Source organism: Psammomys obesus, unplaced genomic scaffold (assembly GCF_907164565.1).
Source record: "Psammomys obesus unplaced genomic scaffold, mPsaObe1.curated_primary_1811, whole genome shotgun sequence".
Lineage (NCBI taxonomy): Eukaryota > Metazoa > Chordata > Mammalia > Rodentia > Muridae > Psammomys > Psammomys obesus.
This window is the reverse complement of record NW_026592776.1, coordinates 439556-454324: the sequence shown is the minus strand read 5'-3', so window position 1 is coordinate 454324 and position 14769 is coordinate 439556. Positions and strand designations below refer to the sequence as shown.

At 36.7% G+C, this 14769-nt stretch overlaps 1 protein-coding gene across 3 annotated transcripts in view; it reads right to left on the bottom strand.

Moving 5' to 3' along the window:
• Positions 1–14769, bottom strand: part of Rps6ka3 (ribosomal protein S6 kinase A3) — a 119099-nt gene that overhangs the window by 49007 nt on the left and 55323 nt on the right. For all 3 annotated transcript variants that reach the window (XR_008721110.1, XM_055615716.1, XM_055615715.1), the window contains 2 exons: positions 9175–9291; positions 4820–4901 (listed from right to left, as the gene is read on the bottom strand). Coding sequence is in view for 2 of the 3 variants with exons in the window: in XM_055615716.1 (XP_055471691.1) it covers positions 4820–4901; positions 9175–9291 (199 nt within the window). In the remaining variant the exon portion in view is untranslated. The remainder of the gene's footprint in view (positions 1–4819; positions 4902–9174; positions 9292–14769) is intronic.

Here is a 14769-nt window from a genome sequence, read left to right as displayed (position 1 = left end):
ACTTCTTTCCATATGAACTAACTCATTATTATTTAGTATGCATTTTAAATATGAATATTACCTAATATACATTTCTATTTTAAGCCATACTTATCATTTCCTCAAAGATTTAAAAAAATATTTTTATTTTACTGTTTTTCATACAGATAACATATATTTTAAAATTTATTACAATTTATTCACTTTGTATCCCCGCTGTAGCCCCTCCTTCATCTCCTCCCAGTCCCACCTACCCTCCCTCTTCTCCCCCTATGCCCTTTCCTTAGTCCCTTGATAGGGGAGGTCCTCCTCCCCTTCTATCTGACTCTAGCCTATCAGGTCTCATCAGGGCTAGCTGCATCATCTTCCTCTATGGCCTGGCAAGGCTGCACCCCCCAAGGGGAGTTAATCAAAGAGCCAGGCCACTGAGTGCATGTCAGAGACAGCTCCTGATCCCCTTACTAGGGTAACCAATTGGAGACTGAGCAGCTTATGGGCTTTCTGTAAGCAGGTGTTCTAGGTCCCTTCCATGCATTTTCCTTCGTTGGAATATCAGTCTCTGCAGGAGCCCTCGGGTCCAGGTTTTTTGGCTCTGTTGGTCTTGTGGAGTCCTCTCCCCTTCAGGTCTTTCTATCTCCCTCTTCTTCCGTAAGGTTTCCTGGACTCTGCCCAAAGTTTGGCTATGAGTTTCCGTACCCTAATGAGTGGAGTCTTTCCGAGGTCCCCAGTGAAAGGCTCCTATCCTGTTCCTTGTCTTCTCCTACTTCTGATGTCTATTCTGTTTACCCTTCTGAGTGAGGTTTCAGCCTCTTCTCTAGGGTCCTCCTTGTTGTTTAGCTTCTTTAGGACTATAGATTTTAGTATTTTTATCCTATATTATATGGCTAATATCCACTTTTAAGTGAGTATATACCGTGTGTGTCTTTCTGCTGCTGGGTTACCTCAGGATGACCTTTTCTAGCTCTCACAATTTGACTGAAAATTTCATGATTTCCCTGTTTTTAATTGCTGAGTAATATTCCAGCATGTAAATGTACCACACTTTCTGTATACATTCCTTGGTTGAGGGACATCTAGGTTGTTTCCAGATTTTGGCTATTACAAATAAAGCTGCTATGAACATAGTTAAGCAAATGTCATTATTGAATGTTGGGGCATCTTTCCGGGTATATGCCCAGGAGTGGTATAGCTGGATCTTGAGGAAGCGCTATTTCTAATTTTCTGAGAAAGTGCTAGATTGATTTCCAAAATGGTTGTACAAGGTTACATTCCCATCAGCAATGGAGAAGGATTCCTCTTTCTCCACAACCTGTCCAGCATGCCATCATCCCTTGAGTTTTTGATCTTAGCTATTCTGATGGGTGTGAGGTGGAATCTCAGAGACGTTTTGATTTGTATTTCCTGAATGACTAAGGATGCTAAACATTTAAGTGTTTCTCTGCCTTTCAATATTCCTCTGTTGAGAATTCTTTGTTTAGCTTTGTACCCTATTTTTTAAATTAGATTACTTGGTTTGTTGGAGTTTAACTTCTTGAGTTTTTTTTTTTTTAATATATTCTGGATATTAGCCCTCTGAGATGTAAGGTTGGTGAAGCTCTTTTCCCAGTCTGTAGGCTGGTGTTTTGTTCTGATGACAGTGCCCTTTGCTTTACAGAAGCTTTTCAGTTTTATGAGGTCCCATTTATCAATTGTTGATCTTAGAGCCTGTGCTGTTGGTGTTCTGTTCAGGAAGTTGTCAAGGCTCTTTTCCACTTTTTCTTCTGATTTAGTGTGTCTGGTTTTATATTGAGGTCACTGACCCACTTGGACTTTAGTTTTGTGCAGGGTGTTAAGTATGGGTCTATTTACATTTTTCTACATGTGGACATCTAGTTAGACCAGCACCATTTGTTGAAGATGCTTTATTCCATTGTATATTTTTAACATCTTTGTGAAAAGTCAGGTGTCCTTAGGCTTGTGGATTTATTTCTGGGTCTCTATTCAATTCCACTGATCTACTAGTTTATTTCTATGCCAATACCATGCTGTTTTTATTACTGTTGCTCTACAGGACAGCTTGAGATCTGGGATGGAGATACCACCAGAAGATCTTTTATTGTACGGGATTGTTTTAGGTATTCTGAGGTTTTTTTTGTTTTTGTTTTTGCATATGAAATTGTTCTTTCAATGTCTGTTATAATTTGTGTTGGCATTTTGATAGGAATTGCACTGAATCTGTAGATTGCTTTTGGTATTAACATATTTTATTGTTTGTTAATATGTATGAACCTTTTGCCTGCTTATACGTCTCTACATCTTTTGTGTGTGCTTAGTGTCCACAAAGGCCAGAAAAGGGCAGTAGATCCTCTGGGACTGGAGTTATAGATGGTTGTGTGGCACCATGTTAGGTGTTGAGAACTGAACCTTTGTCCTCTGGAAGAGCAGTCAGCATGTTTAACCACTGAACTATCTCTCCATCCCTTCTCAAAAAAATTATCTTCCTAGGTAAACTGTACTCAAAGTCCTTTACATAAGGTTGTAAAACTATGTCTTATTAATTCCTACCTTCACCATTATTTTTACATTTATTAATTGCAATTGTACTGCAAGAAATTCCTTTCTTCATTAATTTATGCATTAACTACAGATTCTTATTTAATAAGTTATAAACTATTATTATTACGGCGGTCAAACTACCCCTGATTTAGCCAGTAGGAGCAACCCAGACAGTTGTGTATGTGTATTCTTTTTCTGTGGGAAAGTGTGTCTATATGATATATGTGTGTGGTATATGCATATACCTGTGTGTGTGTGTGTGTGTGTGTGTGTGTGTGTGTGTGTATGGGTGCTTATGTATATTTGTAGGCCAGGGGAGGATGCCAGATGTCTTGCTCCACTACTCTTTGCCTTATTACCTTAACAAGCTATAGATATCCTCCTGTCTCTGCCCCAAACCACTGAGGTTACAGGTATGCATGTGGCCACACTGGGCTTTTATGTGGGTGTTAGCACCCCAACTTGGGTCCTTAAACTTTCGCAGCAAGTGCTTACAAACTAATCCATTTTTCCAGTACACCAATTTCTTAAACTAATACAATATTTGAGACATGAAGTTTTTTCTGTTCCCTATCCAAAAACTATTTTACATGGTATGAAAGGTTAATTAAAAATATTTATGTGCACAGCAAACTTTGATATATATGTCTGGGTACCATATGTGTGCCCGGTATTTGAGGAGACTAGAAAAGGGCATCAGATTCCTGAGGACTGGAGTTATAGCTACTTGTGAGCCACCATGTGGGTGCTTTATATAGAACCCAGATCCTCTGCAAGAGTAACTACTGGTCCTAACCTTTGAATCCTCTCTGCAGTCCCTAAAATATTTTATTGTCAATTTGCTTGCTGAAATTTATACATCTCCTTCTGAGGTTTTTAATATTAAATAATTATGAAATTCAGATAGGATGAAGTTTGTTATGATGTAAGACTTAAGAAAAAATTCTAATTGTTTTTCAAGTATTTAAAAAACAAGTTGTGAAACCATTATTTAATTTCCTGTTGCTATATACTGGCTTTAGTATACAAGATAGCAGGTACTCAATACTGTGACAGATATAATACAATTTAATATATATTTTAGTATTTATATTTCTCCAAAGCTATAAATAAACTTTAATATGGCCCTGAGCTCTTCCCCTCTCATTTTTCTTTTCCAAAATACTCTTTAAGGTGTTTTTCAAGCAAAAGTTTGCTTCATTTTGTTAAGTGTTAAGAACAATTCAACTGGAATCTGGATGCTGGGCTAAGCAATTAGAAAGATAAAGGAGTACAGGATCAACAGCCTTCTCTCATAAGAATTGGGCATTTATTTCCTTTTTAATATCTTATATTTCCAATTTAATAATATTCCTCAGATATTATATATAACACATACTTTAAATATAAGAGAACAAGAAATTTCTCTTGCTTTTGTGCAACAACTGTCAAGAGTTCCACTTACTTGAGTTCATAAAATGGGATTTGGGAGGACAAAGTTTAAAAGGCAGCGATTAAAAAGGTAGGGTGCTGAAAAATTTTAATTACCTATTTCTAGCAATCAAATAAGTAGTAATACCACTGAAGTGAAGATTGTATAGGATAAAAAAATGTATTCAAGGAAAGGAGCAGGAAAATGAAAGCAAGTGAGGGTGTTTTTGTAGAACATGGTGAAATTTCTTGGCATGATGATATTATAATATCCACATTGAATGACCGGAAACACGAGAAATAATAAATGATCAATACAAATATTCCTTTGGGTATTTTAATGATTTATGAATTACATGTACATTTAAGAAAAAAAACCTGATATTAGAAATGAATACCTAAACTAGCTAGAATGTAGAGATGTGGCAAAGTAAGCAATATTATTAAACAAAAGGAAGATTTAAGTATTTTAAAATCTATGTGTATGTATACCTTCTAAATGTCTTTTTACCTATCAGACTCACATCCTACATTACATTTTTAAAAAATAAGATTCAGAAACTTGTTTGGAGACCAGAGGTCAAGATGACAAAATACTAAAAAAAAATTATCTGAAGATGAATCAAACCCAGTTTTAATCTTTTCAACTTCTACTTGCCTACAGCCCAAGATGAATTGATAGTCCTTCTTTTCTAACATGGCAAGTCCTGTTCTTAACAGTAATCTGACTCTTAGCCCAGTAGGAAAAAGTCACTAAAAGTCAGTCTAAATTTAAAGCTGTTAACAAGAGCCAATCCAGAATGTTAGTAAGTAGCCTCAGGATCACGTGAGCTCTATAAAGACCATGCAGTTTGTTCATGTGACATGAACATAGCAGATAATCAGCAGCACTTACCTTTCAGCGTGGCTTTCTTTAATACCTTCATGGCATAAAGCTGTCTAGCATCAGAGCCTGAGATTTTTTTAACTAAGAAAACCTATATTTAAAGGAAAAAAAATGTTATAAAGAATCACAAACCATATTCCTTTATTACAGCAAGATCCCAATATATATATACATATATATGTTCTAATATATTAGAGATGCATTCTGTCCAAAATATCAGTTACTAGTTGAAGCTGTTATATTGACATTTCAAAATAAGTGAATAGTTTTTATTTCATTTTGTTGTTTTCCAATTCCCAAGGATCATGTAATATGCAGAATAAGGCAAAAAAAAAGTCAATTATAAATACAGCAGCTAAAAAATAACTCCACAAATTTAAAGGATACTACAGAAGATATTGGCTCTACTTTATCAAAACAAAACTTTTTGAGTCCCTCAAATTTTCTGGGTGCTGGGGGTGTAACTTTGGGTTTTATTCACACTACGCAAACATCGTACTACCAAGCTATAGCCCAAGTCCCATGTCACAATTCCTTCTTTTCTTTTCTTTTTTTAATCATATTCACTTTTTCCATTATCTTCTTTCCATCTTGCCCTTCCCAAGTTGTCTATTTTCATGTCTTTTTTATGATGACCCAGTGAGGTTAATTAGTGCTGTTTGTAGGAGCATAAACTACCAGTAGCTATACCTCTAAAGAAAATGTCCCTCCCTTCCTGAGCAACCATGAACTGTCTACGAATCCTCATGAAAGGGCAGGCCCTTCTTAGTTGCCCCCATCAAAATTCTTATACTTGGACATCTTGTGACATACTTCTGTTGACATAATTATTTGCAGATGAACAATTTTCTGTGTATGAAAAGTATACACATCTGCTAGAGAATAATTTATAACATTGCTAATGAAGAATGAAATATTTAATGTAATACTACCTCTTCACCTTTTTACCAGCAAATCATCATATATATCAAAATATGAAGAACAAGGCCCAGGACCATTATCTAGCATCTTCAATTTTTGAATATTTGAAAATATTTTGAAGACTGTAGGGTTTTGGCAAAATAAATAACATGCACTTTAAATAACTCATAGTTATGCTGTAATATGGCTGGTACCAACATTCTTAATACATCATACTCATTTTGACTATTACACTCTTGACCTTTTCCACCAAGCCTTAACGAAACCTGATGGTTAGTGTGTGTGTGTGTACATATGGGACAAGATAGAGGATAGCTGATATCCTGCCTTATCATTCTCTACTTCATTCCTTTGAGACAGAATCTCTTACTGAACTTGGGAGCTATTCTGTTAGCCAGCCAAGCCCTAGTGACTTTCCTGTCTCTGCTCTACACAGGTGCACAGGGCCACACTTTAAAAAACATTGGTGTTTTGGATTTGGACTCAGGTCCTGATGCTTGTGCAACTTTACTTACTGAGTTATTTCTCTAGCTTCTGGACCTGAACTTTCACCTAGTTTCCTTACCTATTCTTTCAAATCAATCATTTTTTTTTTTTTAATGTTTGTTTGATTGTTTTTTGAGACTGGGTCTTACTCTATGCAGCCCAGACTGGTGTGGAACTCAGTATAATTTGCCAGCCTCAGCCTCCTAACTGTTAGACATTTTATATGTAAGCCACCATGCCTGACTGAAAGCAGTGTTCCTGAACTACTATGTGTGGAAAGAAGAGAAGCAATTGTAATCAAGATTTAAGTTTAGGGTAAGCTTTCAATTATCTGAGTTACACAGTATACGATTACCACAAAAATCTCAAAATAATTCATCCAGTTGATTCAAAGGCAAGGCAGTTTTTTTAATTTTAAAACTTTTTAAAATTCTTACTTAATTTACAGCCTGATCCCAGCCTCTCCCTCCTCTCTTTCCAGTCCCACTCACATGCTTCATTCTATCCTCTCCTACTTCTCAGAGAAGGGGAGGTTCCTAAGGGGTACTAGCACACCCTGGCAACTCAAGTCATAGCAGGAATAAGCATATCTTCTTCCACTAGGGCCAGACAAAGAAGCCCAGATATATTTTTATTGTTTTGAGAAATAGTACAAAGACAGTGAGTAATGAAAGCAAATGAAAAGTGCCACATCTTAATCAGACCCCCAGAGGCAGGATATGTTCTCCTGTACTGCATTCTTGCTGCTAGCACTAGCCCTAGCTAGTAACTCTTTTAATTAATTATGGAGAGCTGATCTAGGAGGAGAAAGGCATTTAAAAAAACATTTTATTTATTTATTTTTTGATTATTACAATTTATTTACTTTATATCCCAGCTGTAGCCCCTTCCCTCGTCCCCTCCCAATTCCATCCTCCCTCTTCTCCTCCCATGACCCTCCCCAAGTCCGCTAATAGGGGAGGACCTCCTCCCCTTCCATCTGACCCTAGCCTATCAGGTCTCATCAGAGTTGACTGTATTGTCTTTCTCTATGGCCTGGTAAGGCTGCTCCCCACTCAGAGGGAGGTGATCAAAGAGCCAGCCACTGAGTTCATGTCAGAGACAGTACCTATTTTCCTTACTAGAGAACCCACTTGGACAGTGAGCTGCCATGGGCTATATCTGTGCTGGGGTTCTAGGTTATCTCCATGTATGGGTCTTAGTTGCAGTATCAGTCTCAGAAAAGACCCCTGTGCCCAGATTTTTTGGTTCTGTTGCTCTCCTTGGAAGCTCCTGTCCCCTTCAGGTCTTTCTATCTCCCCCTTCTTTCTTAAGATTCCCCGAACTCTGCCCAAAGTTTGGATAGAGTCTCAGAATCTGCTTTGACTACCCTGCTGGGTAGTCTTTCAGAGGCCCTCTGTGGTAAGCTCCTATCCTGTGTCCTGTTTTCTCCCACTTTTGATGACTGTCCCATTTGCTTTCTTAGTGAGGACTGAACAACTTCCCTAGAGTACTCCATCTTGTTTAACTTCTTTAGGAGTATAGATTTTAGTATGTTTATACTATATTATATAATTAATATCCACTTATAAGTGAGTATATACCATGTGTGTCTTTCTGCTTACCTCACTCAGGATGATCTTTTCTAGATCCCATAATTTGCCTGCAAATTTCATAATTTCCTTGTTTTTAACTACTGAATAGTATTCCATTGTGTAAATTACCATAATTTCTGTATCCATTCCTCTGTCGAGAGACACCTGGGCTGTTTCCAGATTCTGACTATAATGAATAAAGCTGCTAAGAATATGGTTGAACAAATGTTCCTGTTGTGTACTTGAGCATCCTTTGGATATATGCCTAGGAGTGGTATAGCTGGCTGAGGAAACAATATTCCTAATTTTCGGAGAAAGTGCCAGATTGATTTCCAAACTGGTTGTACAAGTTTACATTCCCACCAGCAATGGAGGAGTGTTCCTCTGAGAAAGGCATTTTAAAAAAGGGTGGTTGTAAGGTAGACCGTTGTTCAAATGTCAAAGGCAGTCAGATATTAGTATTAACTATGAATAGAAATAAATTCTAATTAGGCAGAGTGCCTTATGGATGGCTTTATTCCATTCTAAAAAAAACACACAAAAAAACCAAAAACAAACAAACAATTCATATAGCTTCTAAATGTGTTTCCGTTCTTTGAAAGCTAACTTTTAGAGCTTAACTTCCACAGTGCCTTCAGAAACATCTGCACTGCAGCATCATGATAGTCTGGAGAGGCAGGCCTACTAAACAATGCCAGTTTATAGTTGCCCAAATCAGGGCTTAGTAAAGTCAAACCACTTGTCTGGTGTCACAGTGGGACATGACCTGGGTCAGATATCCAGTTCCAGGTTCCTGCTCATGAAAATTCTTTAACTGTTTGCTTAAGCCAGTGAGCTGCCAAGCTCAGTGAGAGCAGCAGGAGTCCTCACTTGCCCACGCAGCTATTATAGGCTCTGACAGGTCATCCCTGTTTCCTTCGTTTACACTGGCCTTTAAGGATGAGTAAGAAAGAAGACACCCTATTTTAATGTTTGCTATTTATAGTGAGGCACTTAAAATACTTTTACAGAAATGAAGTGAGAAGCATTTGAATTCCTTAAATATTGTGTTGCCTGAAATCTAATGCATGAAAATAAACCTGTCTATTTGGGTTTGTTGAACAGTATGATAATAGAATTAATGCCAGATATTAGTTTAGCCTTATATCTTTTAATTCTCACCACTATCCTATGAGGTCATCACTATGACTCATTAATTTTTTTTTTAGAATTAGATGCTAGGCACTATGCTAGTCATGGAATCTCTAGCCTAATGGGAGAGCTAGCCAATAAGTAATTTTACAAATGAGTAACTACAACTGCAGTGATTTTTTTTTTTTTTTACTGTCGTCTACTTTTACAGAATTTCTATAAACTTCTTTATAGCACACAATTATTACTTACCTTTCCAAATGATCCCTGCCCTAATACTTTTAAAAGCTCAAACTGGGAAGGATCTGCCTTTTCATGTCCTTCCTTCACATGATGTGTGATTGCGATTTCTTTGATACTGCCTTCCTCCTGTTAAGGTAAATATAAAGAGACAACATATTGTTAGCCAGAATGACTCTCATTAGGAATCAAATAATCTTAACTTAGTAAAGCATATTATAAACTCTCAAAATAATATACAAAACTACTCTTTACTGACTTATCAAATGAATAAAAAATACACAAGTAATTATACTTTCAAGTTAAATGTTAGAGAATGTTAAGCCCTATTAATGTCTATATGATAATAGTACTAATTATTTGCAAGTTTTCATTCTTTTATTGGAGATAATTAGAGTAGTTTTAAGGGGAACAAAAGTGTGTGAGAACACCTGAACATACAAGATTATTGTATTTTCTGTCATGTGTCTTGTATGTAACTTTATCAGGTGAAACAAATACCATTTATTAAGCCCTGTTTGTTGGGGAAAGGGACTGAAAATATACAGTTCTATCCTTCACACAGCTGTCTAAGAAAGCATACTGAAGAAGAATGGGAAACGCAGAGTGAGGTTTTATGTTTGAAATACCTAAGGTACTTCTCATTCACAAAGGAGAGAAAGGGTTATTGACTCTGGTAAGAAAAGAATTAACATTTGGACATAGGGATCAAACATGACTGTTTTACACAATAAAAATGAAAAATATTTGGGCCAAGGGAGGATATTTTGAGATAGTGTCTTATGTAGACCACGCTGGCCTCCAACTTGTAGGCAATCCTTTTGCCTTAGTTTTTCCAGTGCTGTGATTACAGGCATGCAACATCACATTCAGCTTACAGAAAGGGTCTTTAAAGCTTAAAGTGGATACTAGAAAATATAATATGTGCATAGAGTTCTAATTACCTATTTGTGTTGAGATGAACAGATTAATCCAGACAATACTGTCTGTCACAGACAAAAAACAGCAGCAACAAGATTCACACAAACCAGAGGTATAAGTCTGTTAAATAAATACTGTCATTTCTATTTTCTTGACTATCAATGTTGTTTTGTTCTAAATGCAGAAGTACTGGTAGAATAATCTAAAAGTTTTATACCAATACTTTTGTTTTTGAAGCTAGGGTCTCATTGTGTAATCCAGGCTGGCTTCAAACTCGGGATCCTACTGATCCTCAGCCTCCAGAGCACTAAGACTATAGGCATTATGCCACCATACCTGGTCTCACTATTTTTAGGATTGTAGTACTTTATACAGATGTTTCCATTAGCATTTTTTCATATGTCCTTACAAGGCTGGCAATAAGCTCAGTGGCAGAACGTTTGTTTAACATGTGGGAGGCCGCAGGTTCAACCCCAATACTATTAAAAACTAACCAACCAACTACCAATCAAGAATAATTTTGGCAATAGAAGTAATTGCAGAGATTTCTCAGAAAAAAAAAACAACAACAACAAAACAACAACACATTAATACGACACCATAATGTAGTTTCTGGAAATGTGTAATGAAAAGAAAAATAACCTTCAGGTAGAGGAGGTAAAGGAATACGCCATATCACTTTCCAAGGCAGAAGTAGTCTGTAGTTCATAGGCCTACTACTTTGGCATCTTAGTAATTTTGTACTGTCTTAGAATTCCAGTAAATAACAAATTTTTTCCAATATTTTAATGTATTTTGTAATTCCACAAGCATTATTCCCTTCAATTCTCATAGCAATCCTTAATGTCAGGTATTAAGAGTTGAACCAAGCATTAACTCATTTTAAAGTCCTACCTCTTTCTGAGCACATTTCTCTTGGAATGAGTCTAAGCAGTTATAGTAAGAAAAGCAGGACACAAACTACCAAATTAAAAAAAAAAAAACTTTACAAAGAATGCATAGGTAGGAATGATAAATAAGATCTCTATATATGAAAGGATAGCAAATACTTATTATTTATCTTGTATCAAACATATATCAGGTGCTTTTCTTTTTATATTGTATTCATGTTTCATGACAAACCTTTGACCTTTTATTAATGTTTTTGAGGGCTGATGATTATAAATTCCAAGGTCAGGAAAAAGCATTTCAGAATTCACGTGTTCCTCCCCCCATTTACCATGATAAATTTAACAGCTCTATTAAAGTAAAAAATGCTTTGGATATTCTGCAGTCTAAAGTTTAAAGAGATTAAACGAGGGCTAAAGAGCACAGCCAGTATGTTGCAGACTCAGGACTCAATTCCAGTTTTCTACTTCCAAACAAGGCCCATACACTTACACTACTCTAAGGGTGGTAGATGTTCTTGGACTTATGCCCCTGGGCTTTGTGATCTTTGTTTTTCACACAGGATATCACTATCAGTTTAAGTTGGCCTGAACTTGTGGTAAATCTCTTTGGCTCAGCCTCCTAAATTCTGCAATTACAGGCATAAGTCATTATCTTAGCTGTAACTAGTCATCTATCTCCTGTTTCAGCTACCCCAGTAGTACATGCTTAGCAATAAAATGATTATCAAGAACCAATATTTGTATGCTTATTGATTCATAAATTATATACACATAAAAGGAGTCATCTTTCTTCTCCACATCCCCAAAGCATCATCACATTGCATTTTAAAGACTAGTAACAGATTGCAAACTTGCCTCATGGAGCCATGTTCAATGGTTGGATTCTAGCATGTGTCAGTCAGTTTCTATAGAATCTAGCAGTACTATACTCTGTAATAGTCTACATTTTATCTTTTTTTTTTTGGTAATTGGAACGTAATTTAATTCAGCTACAATATTTTTGCACATTATAGTCCACAGCAAATACCTGCTAGAATGCCTTTCACAAGGATGTGACATAAACAAGGAGGAACAGCTCTTAAATCATAAGCATTTAGCAGACTGAGGCAAGCAAAAAGGATCATGGTTTACTGTTACAGTGTAGGCTACAATCATGGAATGGATCTCAGAATAAACACTGGTTACTATTCTCTTTTTTGATAGCTACCCTTCCTTTTCTCTCATGTCAATTAAGCCACTAAAAATGCAGGCTTCCTTTGATCTCTGCAGTCAATAAATATATACTGAAATACCAACTGCATATCAAGTATGGCACTTGGAAGACCTTTCTTCTTTTCTTCTATTGCTAATAGGATCATGCAGATTGTAACCCTTTAATCTTTCATGTAGAAAACTGACTGAAATAGGTCTGGGTGTGCATACATAATACCTCGTCCTGCCTCTGTCTAGTTCATCTTTCTTGATACATTTTCTGAAAAATATTCTGCTCCAGTTATATGACCAGACTGCTCAAACACCTCTTCAAGTTCTCCCAAGTTGAACGCACTGCTTTACCACGGCATTTGAGGTTTTTTGCAATACGGCTTCAACCTATTTCTTTATTATACAATAGACTTTTGTCATCCTACAATACTTATTTTTCACTTTTTAAAAATTTAGTATGTATGTGTGTGATTCTCTGCATGTAAATGAGCAAGTGTGTAGGTACTGAAGGAGTGTCCTAGAGCTGGAGTTACATGCAGTTGAGAGGAATCTGATGTGGGTGCTAAAACGGGCAAGAACAACAAATACTCTTAACTGTTGAGTCACCTTCTCTAGTTCCAAATATATTTGTTATTCCCTAATTTTTTTTAAATTTCTAATTCAAAGTAACACATGTACATAGATTACAAACAAGATAGTGGCAGAGCAGCTTATAGTGAAAAGCAGGTTATGTAGGTTTTTGCATTTATTGATATATGAGACAGAGTACCTCTTTGTAGCACTGGCTGTCCCGGAGCTCACTATGTAGACCAGGCAGGCTGGCCCAAACTCAAGAAATCCATCTGCCTCTGCATTGTCAGTCATGCTATTAAAGGCATCTGCCATCATGCATTGCTCAACACAGATTTTAAAAGCAATTAGTTTTGCATTTACTTTGATAATTTATTAAACTTAGGATACCTAATAACTTTAAAATAAGACAAAGGCTCACTTAGATCTCTTCCTTCTTTAATCATCTTTTCTACTGTGGATAATTATATTACTTTTACTTAAACTCTTTCATTATCCTGTTTTTGAATAGAATCTTAACTCCCCCACCTTGTAAAAGTCGATAGCGCCCATATCCTTTAACTTTCCCCTGTAGCTATGTTTTCACATTGCTAAGCTCATGAAGAAAACTAAGCCAGGCACAATGGTACATACCTGTAATCCCAGCACTTTGGGAGGCAGAGGCAGGCAGATCTCTGTGAGTTTGAGGCCAGACTGAGCTGTTACACAGTGAAACCCTGTCTTGAAACAAGCAAACAAACAAACAAAAAAGAAACAAACAACAAAACAAAACAACAACAAAAAACCCAAAAACTAATGCTCTGTACAGGCATGCTGAAACATGCCTGTAATCCCTGCTGGAGGGAGGCTGAGGCATGAGAAACAGTTCAAGGTCAGCCTGAGACAAGATGTGTGTTGTCTGCACTTTTGTATGTTTGTATGTGAGAGAGAACACCAATGCTCTGTTTTCTATTTTGCAATTTAACAAGTACTCTCTATAGCCTGATCCTAACTAGGTTAAATCCCTATACAACAGCATTGACATCTCAATGGCATACTAGGTAATATAGTAGATTTCTTTTATATGAGCCCCTAACAGTGATTTCCAGGCCAATCCATGAGGAGTTTTTTACTGGCTGAATCCATGATTTTCTGTTCTTGCTTTGTTTTTTTAATGCCTCCCTCTTTTAGGATTGCCCTTTATAACTTCCTATGAAAGATTATATGGGGGGAAATTTTTTCAGCGTCCTAAGACAGGGTCTTGCTATGTAGTCTAGGCTGGTCTCAAATTCACAATGCTATCTCAGGCTCCTGAGTGCTTATAAGTACATGACTATGCCCTGCTGGAAGAAAATTTTCTGGACTGCATAAATCTTGTCCTTATTTTGTCTTCATAGTTGTAAAGTTTGGCTTGGAGTCAGATATCAGGCTGAAAATAACTTTGGCTCAGAAATTTGATGTCATTTCTTCATTGCCTTCTAGCAACTGGGTTGCTTACAAGATGGGTGATGCTAACCTAGTCACACTTTGCAGATGACCTCTTTACATCCAATATATTTTATTGAGGTTTCTCCTCTCCCAGCTTCTTCCAGCTCCTCTCTACCTCCTGACACAACCAATTTAATTTTCTGTCTCTTGCTCAAAAAACAAACAAACAAAAAAAACAAAACAAAAAACAAAAAACAAAAAAAAACCCCATAAATAAAAATCAAAGAAAGGTCAAGACCGATCAACCAACAAATACCAACAAGAGAAAAAAAAATACAAAAAGTAGACATACAAAAAACATAAAGTTACTGGGCACTGTGGTGAACACCTTTAATCCCAGCACTCAGGAAATAGAGGCAGGCGATCTCTGAGTCCGAGGTCAGCCTGGTCAATACAGCGAGTCCACAAGAGCCAGGAAACAAACCCTGTCTCGAAAAACAAACAAAAACAAAAACAAAAGGAAAGAAAAACAGATTCAGGTCTGGAGAGATGGCTCAGAAGTTAAGAGCACTGGTTGTTCTTCCAAAGGTCCTGAATTTAATTCCCAGCAACCACA